Below are 13,957 nucleotides of genomic sequence, written 5' to 3'. Positions count from 1 at the left end.
GAAGGTCAGGTCCTATTTGATTTAGCGTTAATAAGGTTCTTTGAGGGCAGGTGACCCTCTTACGGTCGAGCAAACAATGAAACTGCGAACAATAAACAGGTGACAGCTGTGATTTGACTTTTTAATGTTTGATTACTTGAATATCGCTAAACTAGACTTTGATACCTTTCTCCACGAAAATTGCATAGTTTGTCTCTAGATTACTGCAATAATCTGTGAGAGAAAAGTAACGGTGTTGCTACAAGAAATGTGAAAGACGGTTATATGATGCCAAAGATTGGGAAATCTGTCTCGACAGTGAAATGCGTGGCAATAATATTGTGCTTTTTAGCTTTTGTTGAGACTACCAAGAAAATCAACAGTGTAAAATGTAAAAATAACCTTGAAAAGAGAGACAACTTTTCGGTCAAAAATGATTTATTGTCCAAAGTACACTTTAATGCGCTTCCACCAGAGGGACCAAATGGAAATCGTCTACGACGTCGAAGAAACACTTCTCTTCATGAAAGAAAACACGGGCAAAATGATTTAACGAAAAGGATTAAGAAGCAAAGCGAGATTTCTTCAGGTGGAAACAAAAAGAGGGACTTCTTTTTTAGACCGGAATCTCCATTTAGCCAAATGATCACTCCTCGAAGGATAATGCTGATTCGCCGCGGGGGGAGAGGTAAATGGTATATTGACCTCTTAGTTTCCGTTTGCTTTTGTGTACGTTATTACTTAAACAAGAAACATAATCGCTCGAGTGTCACAGTTCAGTTGCATAAGGCTGTAAACAAGGGTTTTTGATTTCACTTTTTTGGGGGTTCTGACTACAACCCTGTTCAAAGCATCTTGGGACACTTGAAGAAACGCGGCGCAAAGACGCATTTTGCTAAATTAACTCGTATTTTACCCTTTATCAAATCTTGGGAATGTTACTATAACGGCCTATAGCTGCCGTCCCCCTCTCCCCCCAAGCAATGTTGATCGTGTTGAAAAAGACTTGAATGCATAACGTCAACACTGTACGGGGGGGAAGGGGTAGGGAAAATGCGTCATTTTGACTAGCTATTGCGCTGATGTCTCAAGAGTTTTGACCAGGATTGTTGCTGTAAATCACTGTAACTAACCAAAGAGCACTTGCCACCGCGTTTTAACTTTTCTGCAGATTGTTTTTATACTCTTCTTGCCTCTTGAAGTAAGGTTCGTTGCTTCCAAAGTCTAATTTAATAGTCAGAATTAACATCTGCCTTTTCAAGGGAAAGCCCACACTTCGCCCCATATAAGGAAATCCAAGACAGTCTTGGATTCTGGATTCGACGCCTTGGATTCCTAATTCCAGGTACTGGACTCTGGATTCAATGTTAGTGGAACTTGGATTCCAAATTCAAATCGTTAGTGGGATTCCGAATTCCAGATTCCAGATTCCAAAATTTCCCGGATTCGGATATACGTGTTGCAGAAGCTTTGAACAAGGCAGTACTGACGTAGCTATATTAAATTAGTACTCTAATTTGCCATGTTATTTTGCAGGATCATGTTTCTCTCACGCTTGCCATCATGGAGGAATGTGTAGGGCTCGGCGTCATGGGTTCTATTGCGAGTGTTTACCAGGTTTTATGGGCACAAGATGCGAAGGTTTGTCTCGTGTATCTTTTTTAAGTCAGTGTTCATTTTCCAATACTGATTCAATGATAACGATAGTGAAAGCGATATCAGTAACGAAGCACGATTATCAAGAGCACGATAGCAAAAACGATAATAGTGACGATGGCAAGAGGCCACCTATTGTAAGTGACCGCGACCATCTTTATGCGGGCCGTTATTATAATTTCCTGTTGTTTTTTAACTTCCTGTAAGCGACTACTTGGCATAGTCTGATAACAATGCTCGCTAGGAGACTTTAAATGACAAGTCACACAAGAAATTGTACCCAATTTAATATCCGAGTCAAAAGGGAAGATGGGTCAGATCTGTTCCCGAAAGACGTCAGCTGTAATCCCACATTCGTAGACAACCACCTATCTTAGGCTGAATTGTAAAAAAGCTTTTAAAATATTTAATTTTGTCAGTTTAGTTGGGAGACTCGACTGTAATGAAAGGAACCAGATCAATACTTATAAGAAAAGCAATGCACACAAGGTTGTAACACATCCTTTAAAGTCTTCGGCTAAAGACAAACCACTTCCATTTTACTCTCAAATTTAGGGTACCTTAACCTTTAAATGGTCAGATGAATTACATGCATATGTAACCTATATTCACTCACTTACACTGTATACTTAATACTCTCTCACGTGCTATGAAATTGGATTTGAGACGACAATGTAGAGCTTTAGATTTGAGGACGAGAAAGAGTGCGAGTACGAGATTTAACTTAAAGTTTTTGCGCGTGTTCCCAAAAAAAGACACCGCGGAAAGCTTCAAATTACTTTTTTTCACCCAAAAAGCTAGTAGGGTTATTTATACTGAAGGAGGTTAAGCCCTCTCCCGATAGCAGAATGTTAAAACCTACGTTTGATACTTTGTTCCCGCCACTACGACATTAGAGGATGTTAGCATCAACAACGAGTACGAGTACGAGAACGACTTCAAGCCGTACTCGTCCTCGAAGTCGTTTTCTCAGCTTTCTATGTTAGCGATGACACCGAGTTCGAGTTTATAGAAAATAAAATTATGGGATTCCGCATGACTGGGCGCCAAATTTGAGTCGAGGTAGGGGTTATTTTGTGAGCCTGTGAGGCCTGTGGAGAGACATGAAACTTTCCCGGGTAAATGCAAATTTACTCTGTGTAGGAAATATCGCGTTCGGTTGCTTTTCCTCGACTTCAAAAGCAGTATTTTACATAAACTATAATATAAGGAATGTTCAAGATGATAAAGAGAGGCTAGAAACGAAAAGAACCTGCATTAAACGATCGGAATTTACCTTTGAAAACCAGCTCTTCCCAGTCGTTCTACCCACTTCGAGTTTTTGGTGAGAACTCGTCGTAGTGCAACTTGACAGGACGACTTGAAAACGTGGAGATGCGCAGAACGGATGCGCAGTACGCAAAATCGCTGATGTCGTTCTAGAACTCGTACTCGTTGTCGATGCTAACATCCTCTATTCTCGCCAAGACTCGTAGTAAAATGACGACGGCTATCATATTTTCCCGCCAAAATGACGCTGGTTCACGCGTGACCAATACTCAGTATTGAGAAAATCTCGTACTCGTAGTCGTTCTCGTCTCAAAAGAGACCTTTAGATTCGAGGGCGAGAACGAGTACGAGATTTGATTTGAAGTTTTTTCGCGTATTGTCAAAAAATAGATACCACGGAATTCTTCATTGTACTTTTTTTCACCAGAAAAGTTAGCACTGTTATCGTTATTGAAGGAGGTTGAGCTCTCTCCAGATTGCAAAATGGTAAAACTTCTAACATTTGATAACTTGTGTCCGCCACTTCGACATTCTCGCTAAAAATCGTAGTAGAGTGACGACGGCTACCACGTTTTCCCGCCAAAATGACGCTGGTTCACGCGCGTACACTACTTAGCACTGAGAAAATCTCGTACTCGTTGTCGTACTCGTCTTAGAATCTAAAGGTCTCTAAAATCTCAAAGTCTCTATTGAGTTATATGTCGTCGTAAAGTATCAAAGGGTTCTTTGGTTGTATTTAAAAGTAAAACAGTGCTATTGTAGTTATATCTACTTTTTATCTTAAATTGCAGTGAAAAAGGAATGCAAGCCTACAACATGTAAGAACGGAGGAACATGTACAGAGATAGCTTTAGGGAGGCATCTGTGCACGTGCCCGGTTGGTTTCCTTGGTGATAATTGTGAAGGTACAAGGTTCAAACTATCATTCGTACCAACAGTGGGTTAGCTGGTCCAGTTCTTTAAAGATTACATTTTTGTTCAGTGTAAATACTTTCCCATCTCTAGTTTCCTACTTTTAGTTCTATAGGCTATTTTAGGAAAATGATCGTTCGTTTCTGGGAAACTGCCTACCTACCTCTCCCCTAAGCCAACATTAACACTTACTTCTCACTTAGGACAAAATGTTGGCTTAGGGGAGGGGTAAGTAGGCAATTTGCCAGAAACTTATAATGATCCAACATAGATCAACATAGCGTTATGAAAGTCAGGGAGAGTAGTTTTAGAAGAAATCAGGCTTTTTGAAATCCTACTTCAGAGTCTTCTATTATTATCTATTTTTGACGTGCATCGTTAAAAAACGTCTTTGCTTAACCCTTTAAGCCCCAATATACATGTACAAATTCTCCAAACTGTTCTCTATACATTTTCTTAAAGAATGAGTTGAGCGAATTTGATAAAAGATCAAAGCGTTTTATCTCAGGTAATCATTTTATTAATTCTCATAACCTAATCTCTTGACATTGTATGGATATTGTTAGGAGAAAATTGATGTTGGTCACTATTGGGACTTAAAGGGTTAAGCTCAATATTACTGGATTCAGTACAGTCGGGTTATTCAGTATTGATAGTTTTTGTTGTCCTTTTAGAAAGAAGCTTTTGTCACCCCAGTCCTTGCCTCAACGGAGGCACGTGCACCGAGATTGATGAGTCCTACATGTGCGTATGCGCACAGGGATACAAAGGAAAGAACTGCGAAAGTGAGTGAGTACAGAGTCTGTAAACAGCTTTCAGTGCTATGCTTTTCTTCTGTTTTCCGTGACTGTCCTAAAAGCGAACTTACTTTGTGTACTAACTGCAGCAGTCCCTTGGGTAGGGATATATGCAAGTACTAGCCGTAGAATTGAACCGAATTGAATTGGTTCTACTTTTCTTTCCTTTTTTTCCTATGAAAGAAGCCGGGGGGTCATGCTCTTAGTGGCTGTGGGGAAATCCCCCCCCCCCAATCCTTTGTGACAGCCCCTACTTAGGTGTCTGTGGTAGACGGAACAGCGTCCTGAACCATTGGAAATTACTGGTTTGCAATCACGTGAAAAGGCGACCATATTAGTGGTCATACAATAAATTTTGGTAGAATATACATGAAGCAGAGTTCAGTTCCCCGAAGAGAGATATGGAGATATATGACCGTCGTGACGTCATGTGCAAATAGCGAGGAAAAACCCGTGAAAAGTCGTTTTCGTTGAACCCCGAAGTGAAAATAGTTAATCCAGTTATTGTAGAGTTCCTTATGTTGGCTTGTTTTTCTTATGGAATTTTTCTCACCTCGACAGCCGTCAACAAGTGTTCACCTAACCCTTGTAAAAACATGGGTACATGCTCTGAATTTGAGGACGATTACGTCTGCAACTGTCCACAAGGATTCAAAGGAAAAACTTGTGAAGGTACGTTTATCTATGAGACCGGCTCACCGTACGCGTAGGTATATCCGACAAAATCGAAGTTGCGACGATCGCTATTGATGAGGCAACGATCACCCATTTTCATCGAGTTTGACAACGTCAGTAATGAGATGACGGCAACGAAATCTGCAAAAAAAATCATGTGTGGCACGTTTAAGTTTTTGGTTTGCTTTTTTAACTTGTTTTCTCTGATTTCCGTCCAGGACGTGGTCGCCGTGGTTGCTCGAACTCGCCAGTACCGTTTCCCCACGACACTAAAAACGGCTGTGTAGCAGACTAGGAAGTACCCATTTAGAGGCTCTTCTATTGTAGCATTGAAAGGGTTTATAAAACAACTGATTATTTTAGATAATCTCATGATATTTTTTATTTGGAAGTAAGGCAGTCAGCATTGGCAGTTGAGGCTACGTTCCTGTAAATCCGTTTCCAAAGTTATACGTTACAACTGTCTTACAAGTAGACGAAATTTATCTAGTAGCAAACTTATCCACAATATTTAAAATGATTCTTTTTCTTTTTTTACCTTTCGTATAGTAAAAAGTGAATGTTCTTCGGTGTACTGTCTGAATGGAGGAACCTGCAGAGATGAACCAACGGGGTATCACTGTGATTGTCAGTTTGGATTCTATGGAAAACGTTGTGAAGGTAGATTGAAGAAACAAGCCAGTCATAGAACTTATGTACAGTACTTATGTACAGTATAAATCACACGGCCTAGTCCAATTTGGCGTTAATTCACGGTCCACTCAACAAAATCCACTTATTTGTTTGTTTTTTGCATAAGGCATCGATCGACTCTTTATTCTTAGCATTATTAGATTATGGTAAAAAGGGAAAAGTTCTTTTACACGGACATAGCTCAAAGCACCAGAGAAAATCATAATCCACAGTTCAGAAGACTACCAACCTTTACGGCATTAATAAACAGCGCGCAAGGTGACGTTAATGTAGCAGCGCGATGCAATTGTTTTTAAAGTGGAATGAGGTGAAGTGCAAGTAGCCCCAAAGCAGGGTTATTTCCAATGGCAACTGATAGTTTCTGTCTGCATTCTATTTAGACTACGAGTAGTCCCCATTTTTCCTCAGGGATAGTAGAGCAAGCGAAACGCGAGCGCGCGTGAAAATCACCCCACGCGAGAAAAGCGAGGCGCGGCAGGGAGAAAGAAAAATGAAGGACTACAGACCAAGTCCAAGCTTCTGACCTTTTGACCTCATTTTTCTCTATTCCCGCCGCGATCGCCCTTCTCGCGTGGGGTGATTTTCACCCGTGCTCGCTTTTCGCTTGCTCTACCATCGCTAAGGAAAAATGGGGACTACTCGTAGTCTACATTCTATTGGGCTTTGATCAAGTATATTGATTCGATCTTCTCTGCTTCAATGAAGCTTACCAATGGCAGCACTGTAATTGGCTTGGCGTTTTGCCGTACCAACGACTCGGCCCTGATTCGAAAATTTTGCCCATACCCTTGACTTCCAACGTTGGCTTATGCTGTTCCTCTTTCTATTTTGCTTACTTTTAGCTTCCACCTTTCACTCGTTATTCATTTTCAACCTTGTGATAACTGAACACGCTCGTGAAACTACTTATATGAATCTGGAAGTACCGTATTTATTCGATTAACCGCCTTGGGCGCTTATTAAATTTTTGGACCTTGAGAGTGGGCGCTTATTCGAGGCTGGGCGCTTGTTAAATTTTCACCATTTTCAGGAAGTGAAGTATGTTTATTTTGCAACAAAACAATAAACGCTAATAACAAAACGCGCAGATGAAACAAAGCAAGGTTTCTGTAAAATACTCTGAAGAAAACTCCGTGTTCGGGGAAGTCTCTTATTAGAATTTATTCACTCAAGTGGGTGGGGTGGGGGTGAGCGCTTATTTGAGTTTGAATGGGAGGAGGAGGGGGTGGGCGCTTATTCGAGGCTGGGCGCTTATTAACTTTTTCCGCCTTTAGGATGAGCGCTTATTCGAATAAATACGGTAGTTAAATGTTTAACACTTTGTATAGTCTCTTGGGGCTCTCACTGGAATTTTGCTTTAATTTCTTCTATTAATTTATATGTTCTTAATAGTGATTATAATTATGATTATGATTGTTAAACTATAGCTTTTCTTACTGGCTTTCTTAGTTTAAATGTAGTTGTACGTAGCCTCTGCTAACCCTAGTCGAATACTGTATCTTTATGTAGCCTCTGCATGCCACCCTAATCCCTGTCAAAATGATGGGGCTTGTCTAAGATTTGGTAATCAATCCTTCTGCCAGTGCAAAACAGGATACTCTGGAAAGGGGTGTGAAGGTATGAAGACTTTGCAGTTTTACTTTTCCGTGGAGATAAGGTATGGTTCCATTTCGTTGACCTAAAATCATGCCGCCTTAATCAGGATTGTTACCCCTACAGCAAGGAGCCCAAAGTGTGACCTCCTTTAATTAACTCACATTCTTTTATGCAGACGTTAACCAATTGTAAGTCCAGGACAGTTTTCAGCTGGCTTCTGATTGGATTAAATCTGTAGGAAAGAATGTGAATAAATCAAAAGCGGTCACACTTTTGGGCTCCTTGCTGTAATAATCAAAGGTCTACGCTATACTTTGCTGGTCAAACTTCTGAACGTGATCAATTTTACTTTCACCGACCTTCGGTATGTTGTCTTATTATAAATTAGATAATGAGGAAATTTCTTTGAAAGAGTGTACAGGCTGTGTCTATGCTGAACCGGCTAGCTCTTGTGCCGACAGAAAAAACATATCGGATTAGGCTTTTGTTCACACATAAAATTTTGTAAAGGGAGATGCTGCGCTGTGCCGACCGTGAAAGTGGATCGTCACATATGGGATCGGTTTCTGCGCCACTCTTCGTGGCAATGTGGACAAGTGTTTAGACGGATCATTACACGTTTCTAGGAAACTGCCCACCCACCCCACCCGTAAGCCAGCATTAACACTTACTTCTCACTTAGGGAGAAACGTTGCCTGAGGGGAGGGGTAGGTGGGTAGTTTTCCAGAAACGTATGATGATCCGTTTATACCAGGCCGGAGTATTTTTCATGTCGATATATAAAGTAGGGCTCGAAAAAGGTCCCATCCGGTAGTCTTGGAGAAGAAGATATCTTGCTGGGCAAGGAACCTGTAAAGCTCGCTTGCCCATGGGCAAGGGCCTTGGCAAGTCATCCTCTAAAAAATCATTAACTAAGATGAACACGAAATGGCCCCGGGACAAGCAAAATGAGAGTGGTGCTTGCTCAAACAACAAGCTGGAATTCAATTATGTTCTTGAGTCCTGTGAAGCTATCCGGTATAGAGTAGACATAGCCTAAATGAGTCTTTGGTGTATTGTAAGCCCCGGGGAGGGGAGGGGAGGGAGGAGAGAGAATAAAATGGAACAGCAAACGTACCCTCATCCCCCTAAAAACAAGGATGAAGCCACGCGAACGCCAAAACGCACTATCTTCCAATCCTTGAATGGGGGAGTCTCACTTTTCCGTGTATTTTCTCCAAGATTGTCAGTACCTTTTTTCTGACTTGTTTCAAACCCTCCCTATAAATCACGGGCATATATAAATTTTACCCTCTGTTTCTTCCTCTACTTTTAACACAATCTGTTTCTTTATAGTTAAGAAAGCCTGTACTCCCAGTCTTTGTCTTAATGGAGGCACGTGCGTAGATGGATCACACACTAACAGTCAATACGGATTTGCATGCATCTGTTTGAACGGTTATGATGGCATTATATGCGAAAAGCAACTCCCTCAAGAAAATACCCTCGATCACACGTTAGTAGCTAAATGAACTGTGCTGGAATTCCAGTATTCAATCAAACACTCAAGTGAGAATTAATTAGTAACCACTTGAACTGTGTTACAATTCCGTTATGCATATTTTTTAACATCAATAGTCTTTAGTTAAGGGAAAAGCACTTTCCAATTCAAACATTACACGTTATATGAGACACTTACAGCTCTTTGAGCTTTGTTGAAATTGCGATATTTTTTAGCGTTGATAATAAATGCGAGAAAACAATCAGTGGTTGCATAAAACACTTGAGAAAAGTTTAACCCCCGTAAATTTGCAAGAGAGGGGGTGGGGGTTGAATTTCTTCTGCAAAAACGATTTTATCACTTCCATGGTATGACGGGCTCTGATTCTGTTCAAGCCAAAAATTAGTGTCCAGATCCCCTAATTAATGGACGCTAAAAGAAAGCTATTGCCACCATCTACAGCCACTTTTAAAAAGCTCGAGTAGATGACAATCAGATTTTGCGTCATTTGTTCTCTCCAGAGTGTAAGGGAAAAAGTAACTTTTCTGCTGAAAGGCGTCCAAATTCATCCCCTCAGTCAACGCATATATGATTTTAGTTGGTGTAAATTTTTATAACTGACTTTAGTAGATGTCACTTCGTGAGAAACTGATAATGTCAATTTCAGCAGTTAAAATTGCATCCCGGCATTACTTCAATTTCCTAAGCTGTCCAAAAATGTACTTTTAACCTTTTCAATTATGTTAGCGTCAAAATGTGTGAAGTGTAATTTTATAAAACGGACGTTGTTAATTCGTTTTGACAGAGTAAAGTAAAGCAAGGTCCTAATATCAGGTGACTAGAAAACACCGAACAATTAAACTATCCTTGAACACAGTTTCTCTATCCAAAACACTCAATCAAAAGTTATTTAAGCTATAATTTCTTGAAAACACAAGTTCATACTACAGTCAAGCGATCTAGCATGTATGGATGAAGAACTTCCAGCAATTTCAAGTAAACTTTATTCTAAAGTGAAAACCTGTTAAGTTAGCTTTCAAATCAGTTAACCGCGACGAAGCAAAGAGGCTTAGGTTTTGAGGCCAGTGAACCGCGAGCAGGTCGTGAAACCTAATACCTTTTTTATTAAGGATTCAGACATCACAAAAAAACGCCCATTTTGTGAAACTTGACATCGAGCGGGTTTTGACTGGGTAGTACATTGTTAGTAATAAATGGATGACCTCATCTTCTCGGTGAAGTCACTCAAACCCGCGAAACTCGATCCCAATCAACTTCCCTTGCTCGAAATTTGTATAATTTTGGAACCTAAATCAGATGAAATGGAAAAAATGCAGCGAACTTTCGTGGATTATTTAACAACGACGCAAATGCTGTGATGATGATGAAAGAATTTTGGCCACAGGTTGTTGTGTTATGGACTGTTCTTCTTTCGATTTATCAGGCAAGATGTAAACATCTTCGTCACAAAGCCACCGGTTCATTGGATACATTTAATCATAAACGTAAACTCGAATATCATTATCCACACAGAACCGTTGCGTATTTGAGATTCTTAAATGAGGGAGCAAAAATTGTTGGAGAGACCAGTGATTTTCTCAGTGACTCTCAGAGAAGATTTAGACGAGAGAGAAATGACAGTGACTCTAAAGATAAAAGAAAGTTAGGTAAAATATTTTCGCACCATTCGTCTTTGTTACCACAGCCTGCTAAACCTCTGCGTGTAGTAGCAACATCGGCTGTAATAAAAAACCGACGAAAAAGTCCGCGACCACTTAAAGCAATCCACATATGGGGACCGACGCCATTCAGGACAGTGATAGAAAATCTTCGAAGGCTGAACCTAAAGAACATTCAAAGCCAAAGAGCTGCAGTTAAGAGACTATTTCTTCCAGCGCAAATTTTAAATGCTTTTAGAAAGCAACAACTTCATGGACGAATTTTGCCGTTTCCACATCCAAGCGGACCACTTCCGCTGGTTCCTCGAGCCATTCATTTCCAGAGCGTGGGACAAAGATTTCCACCACCAATTGTGAGGAATCTACCAGGGCCAGTGCAGTTTGCGCCCACAGCAGCCCTAGAACCCATTCCTCCCTTGCATGAACTCGGCCCCTTGCAAACGCGAGAACAGGATGTAGGCCCTATGCATAATTTTCCCTCAGTCGGGCCAGTTGGTGAGGTTCCACCTGATCAAGAAGTAGCTGGTATGCGCGGAATGGATCTTAACGATGTTGCTCCTGTGCGAGAGATTGGTCCTGTTCGCGATGTAGGGCCCGTACATGATATAGCTCCCGTACAGGAGCTAGGTCCTGTTCATGAAATAGGGCCCTTTCATGATATGGCTCCCGTGCAGGAGATAAGTCCCGTTCGCGATATAGGCCCCATGCATGATGTGGCTCCTGTGCGGGAGATTGATCCTGTTCACGATTTAGGCCCCCCACCTGATATAAATGCTGTTCCAAATATCGCTCCAGTTCCTGATGATATCGTTCCAGCTCCACAGATGGTTCCAAGAACCTTCGATATCAGCCCCGATATGGCACCAAATTTTCAACCACCCAACAGTATGTTTGCGCCGCCATTTCCTTGGCTCGCGGGGGAAATCCACGAAAACGTTAACCGTCACGTTCACAAAGGCAAGTTAAGATAATTATTATAATTATTATTATTATCATCATCATCGTCATCATCATCAACATCACTATCATCATCAACATCATTATCGTTATCATTAACATTATTATTATAATTATTATCGTTATTATTTTTATTACCTCTTTATAAAATAACTGAGATAGTACGCGCGTTCTGATTGGTTAAAAACGTACGGTTTATTGTGCCGGTAAACTCATAGTAAACTTAAAGTTATTATATTAAAGCAATAGACCACACTTTCTATGGGTTTAGTGGCGTGATTACAAGCTTTTCTCGTGTTCTCCCAACATCCCGCGTGGGTTATCACGCCGGTTAACCCATAGAAAGTGCGGTCTATTGCTTAAATAATTATTATGTTGCTGTGTTGTCCTTTAAAAAGATTGCGAGTAAACGATTAGCATCTGAATGGTGTTGCATATAGAAACACAATTGCTCAAAAATAATGCTTGTTTCACTCTACTTGTCTGCTTTTCAATAAAACGATGATAATGCCTTCTATTAGAGCACCGATACCTTTCCAGTCAGCGTGATACTTTATTTGACGATAGTAGAGAAATAACAAATATTGTTTATGTCACAATAAATTAAAAATTACACCCTACAAGTTATTCCCTTAAAACCACCAACAACGTTCAAAATAATTTTGTGACTAGTTACTTTTTTGAGCAGGAAAGCTGGGTGTGACTTTTAGTATTGTAATTTTTTATTGCCGATGGTGATTTTCATGTCTGCAGGTGTTTCCAAAGCCAGATGTACTCCAAACCCCTGCAGAAACGAAGGCACGTGTACAGCGATCGACAAACACTACGAGTGCGCGTGCGCAGTTGGATATATGGGAAGGAACTGCGAGGGTATGTTAAGTGTAATAGTCATATTGGAATTATTATGTGTTTTCATAGTTAATATATTGAAATGGTTATGAAACCCGGTAGACTTCTTTGTTATGTTTCTGTTAGATTTGTTTGAGTCGACGGTGCACAACGTTCAATAGCATTCCCATCATTTTGAACTTATTAACCAATGGGAACATCGCATTAATTTATTCAGTCATCATTTGTGAACGAAAAAAAAACTAAGCATTGCGCACGGTCCAGGGACCGCCAGGGATTATCCAACACGAACCGCAGCAGCATCGTTTTCATCCTGGATGTTTCCGGATTTCACAACCAGTCTCTTCTTCTAAATATGGTGTCTCTTAGATCATTTTCCTTCCTCCATATAAGTCAATAGTGAGCTTGAGCAAAGGCGTTAGGGAGCTTAAGCAACAGCGTTTTTGAGCGATGGACGTCAACCGGAAGTGAACTTTTTACGCCATTGGGCAGTGGTTTGGTTAAAACTCTCGGGTAAATCGTGTATAAAAGGGAAAAGAAAATTAGCAATGAAAACTTGTTAGCGTCAAGGCATAGAAAACGGGAGAAGGTCTCACCTCCGGTTGACTTGCATCGCTCAAAAATGTGTTTGCTTAAGTTGAGCGACGCACGTTAACCGGAGTAGACTGTATCCATTCTTGGGCAGTTTTTTTTTACCCAAATTTTCGGTCAAATTACCGTTGATAAACTAAAGACGCGTAGCAATACAAATTTGGAAGCGTTATGGCAATTGAAAAGAGAAAGGGTCTCTCTCTCTCTCTCTCAAAAATGCCTTTGCTTAAATTCCCTAATAACATTTTTTAGCTTTAAGAGTAGAGGAGCAGAGTAGAAGTAGAGAAGTTGTATTGTTTATACAGCTCCCGTTGCCTTGGAGCATCTTTTGTCTTTGCCGTCAGAGTCGCCTTACGATGCCGATTACCAATTGAATTCTACTCTCGGATATCAGGAAAGAAACTATTCAAACAAGTAACATATTGTGGACATATTTGATTTAGATGTCAATCACTGTCTTCCAAACCCATGTAAAAATGAGGGCAATTGTTACGCCACCAAAGATGGATATCACTGTACATGCGTGAAGGGATTCAAGGGACCAAACTGTGACAGTAAGTGCCAATTCTGCATAGAACATGTTAAATTTACTTAACTACTGTAAATCAGTTGATAAATTAAGAAAAAAGACATGAAAATGAAACAGTTTTCAAAAAGGAATCTTCCGTAATTGACCATTTTAGGAACGAGAAGGCGAGAGGACCGATTTAACTTTCGCAAAGACTTCTGGAATTGTTTCTAGAGACCGTGGCCGTTACATTTGAAAGTGTCATTTCCTGCGCCTCAGATTTACCTATCCTTATGTTTCTGGGAAATTATCCACC

General features: G+C 40.5%; 2 protein-coding genes across 2 annotated transcripts in view; both read left to right on the top strand.

The window, feature by feature from the left end:
• The first annotated feature begins 141 nt into the window (after positions 1–141).
• On the top strand, positions 142–9,201 carry LOC140946464 (uncharacterized). The gene is made up of 8 exons (XM_073395589.1): positions 142–667; positions 1,516–1,620; positions 3,696–3,809; positions 4,491–4,601; positions 5,175–5,285; positions 5,838–5,948; positions 7,491–7,598; positions 8,913–9,201. The coding sequence occupies exons 1-8, from the start codon at positions 265–267 to the stop codon at positions 9,086–9,088; spliced, it is 1,239 nt and encodes a 412-aa protein (XP_073251690.1). The 5' UTR covers positions 142–264; the 3' UTR covers positions 9,089–9,201.
• A 666-nt stretch (positions 9,202–9,867) lies between these two features.
• Positions 9,868–13,957, top strand: part of LOC140946736 (uncharacterized) — a 27,190-nt gene continuing 23,100 nt past the window's right edge. The window contains exons 1-3 of the mRNA XM_073395843.1: positions 9,868–11,693; positions 12,447–12,563; positions 13,577–13,687. Coding sequence (XP_073251944.1) covers positions 10,436–11,693; positions 12,447–12,563; positions 13,577–13,687 — 1,486 coding nt within the window. The 5' untranslated portion in view covers positions 9,868–10,435. The remainder of the gene's footprint in view (positions 11,694–12,446; positions 12,564–13,576; positions 13,688–13,957) is intronic.

Source organism: Porites lutea, chromosome 8 (genome assembly GCF_958299795.1).
Source record: "Porites lutea chromosome 8, jaPorLute2.1, whole genome shotgun sequence".
NCBI classification, from domain to species: domain Eukaryota; kingdom Metazoa; phylum Cnidaria; class Anthozoa; order Scleractinia; family Poritidae; genus Porites; species Porites lutea.
The sequence above is the reverse complement of the archived record's forward strand: the minus strand, read 5'-3'. Positions and strand labels throughout refer to the sequence as shown.

Bases quoted from the DNA above. Each gene is read 5' to 3' on its own strand.
- LOC140946464 (XM_073395589.1), top strand. From the start codon at position 265: ATGATGCCAAAGATTGGGAAATCTGTCTCGACAGTGAAATGCGTGGCA. The intron at 5,286-5,837 runs GTACGTTTATCT...CCTTTCGTATAG, and splicing joins CAAAGGAAAAACTTGTGAAG to TAAAAAGTGAATGTTCTTCG. The intron at 7,599-8,912 runs GTATGAAGACTT...GTTTCTTTATAG, and splicing joins CTCTGGAAAGGGGTGTGAAG to TTAAGAAAGCCTGTACTCCC.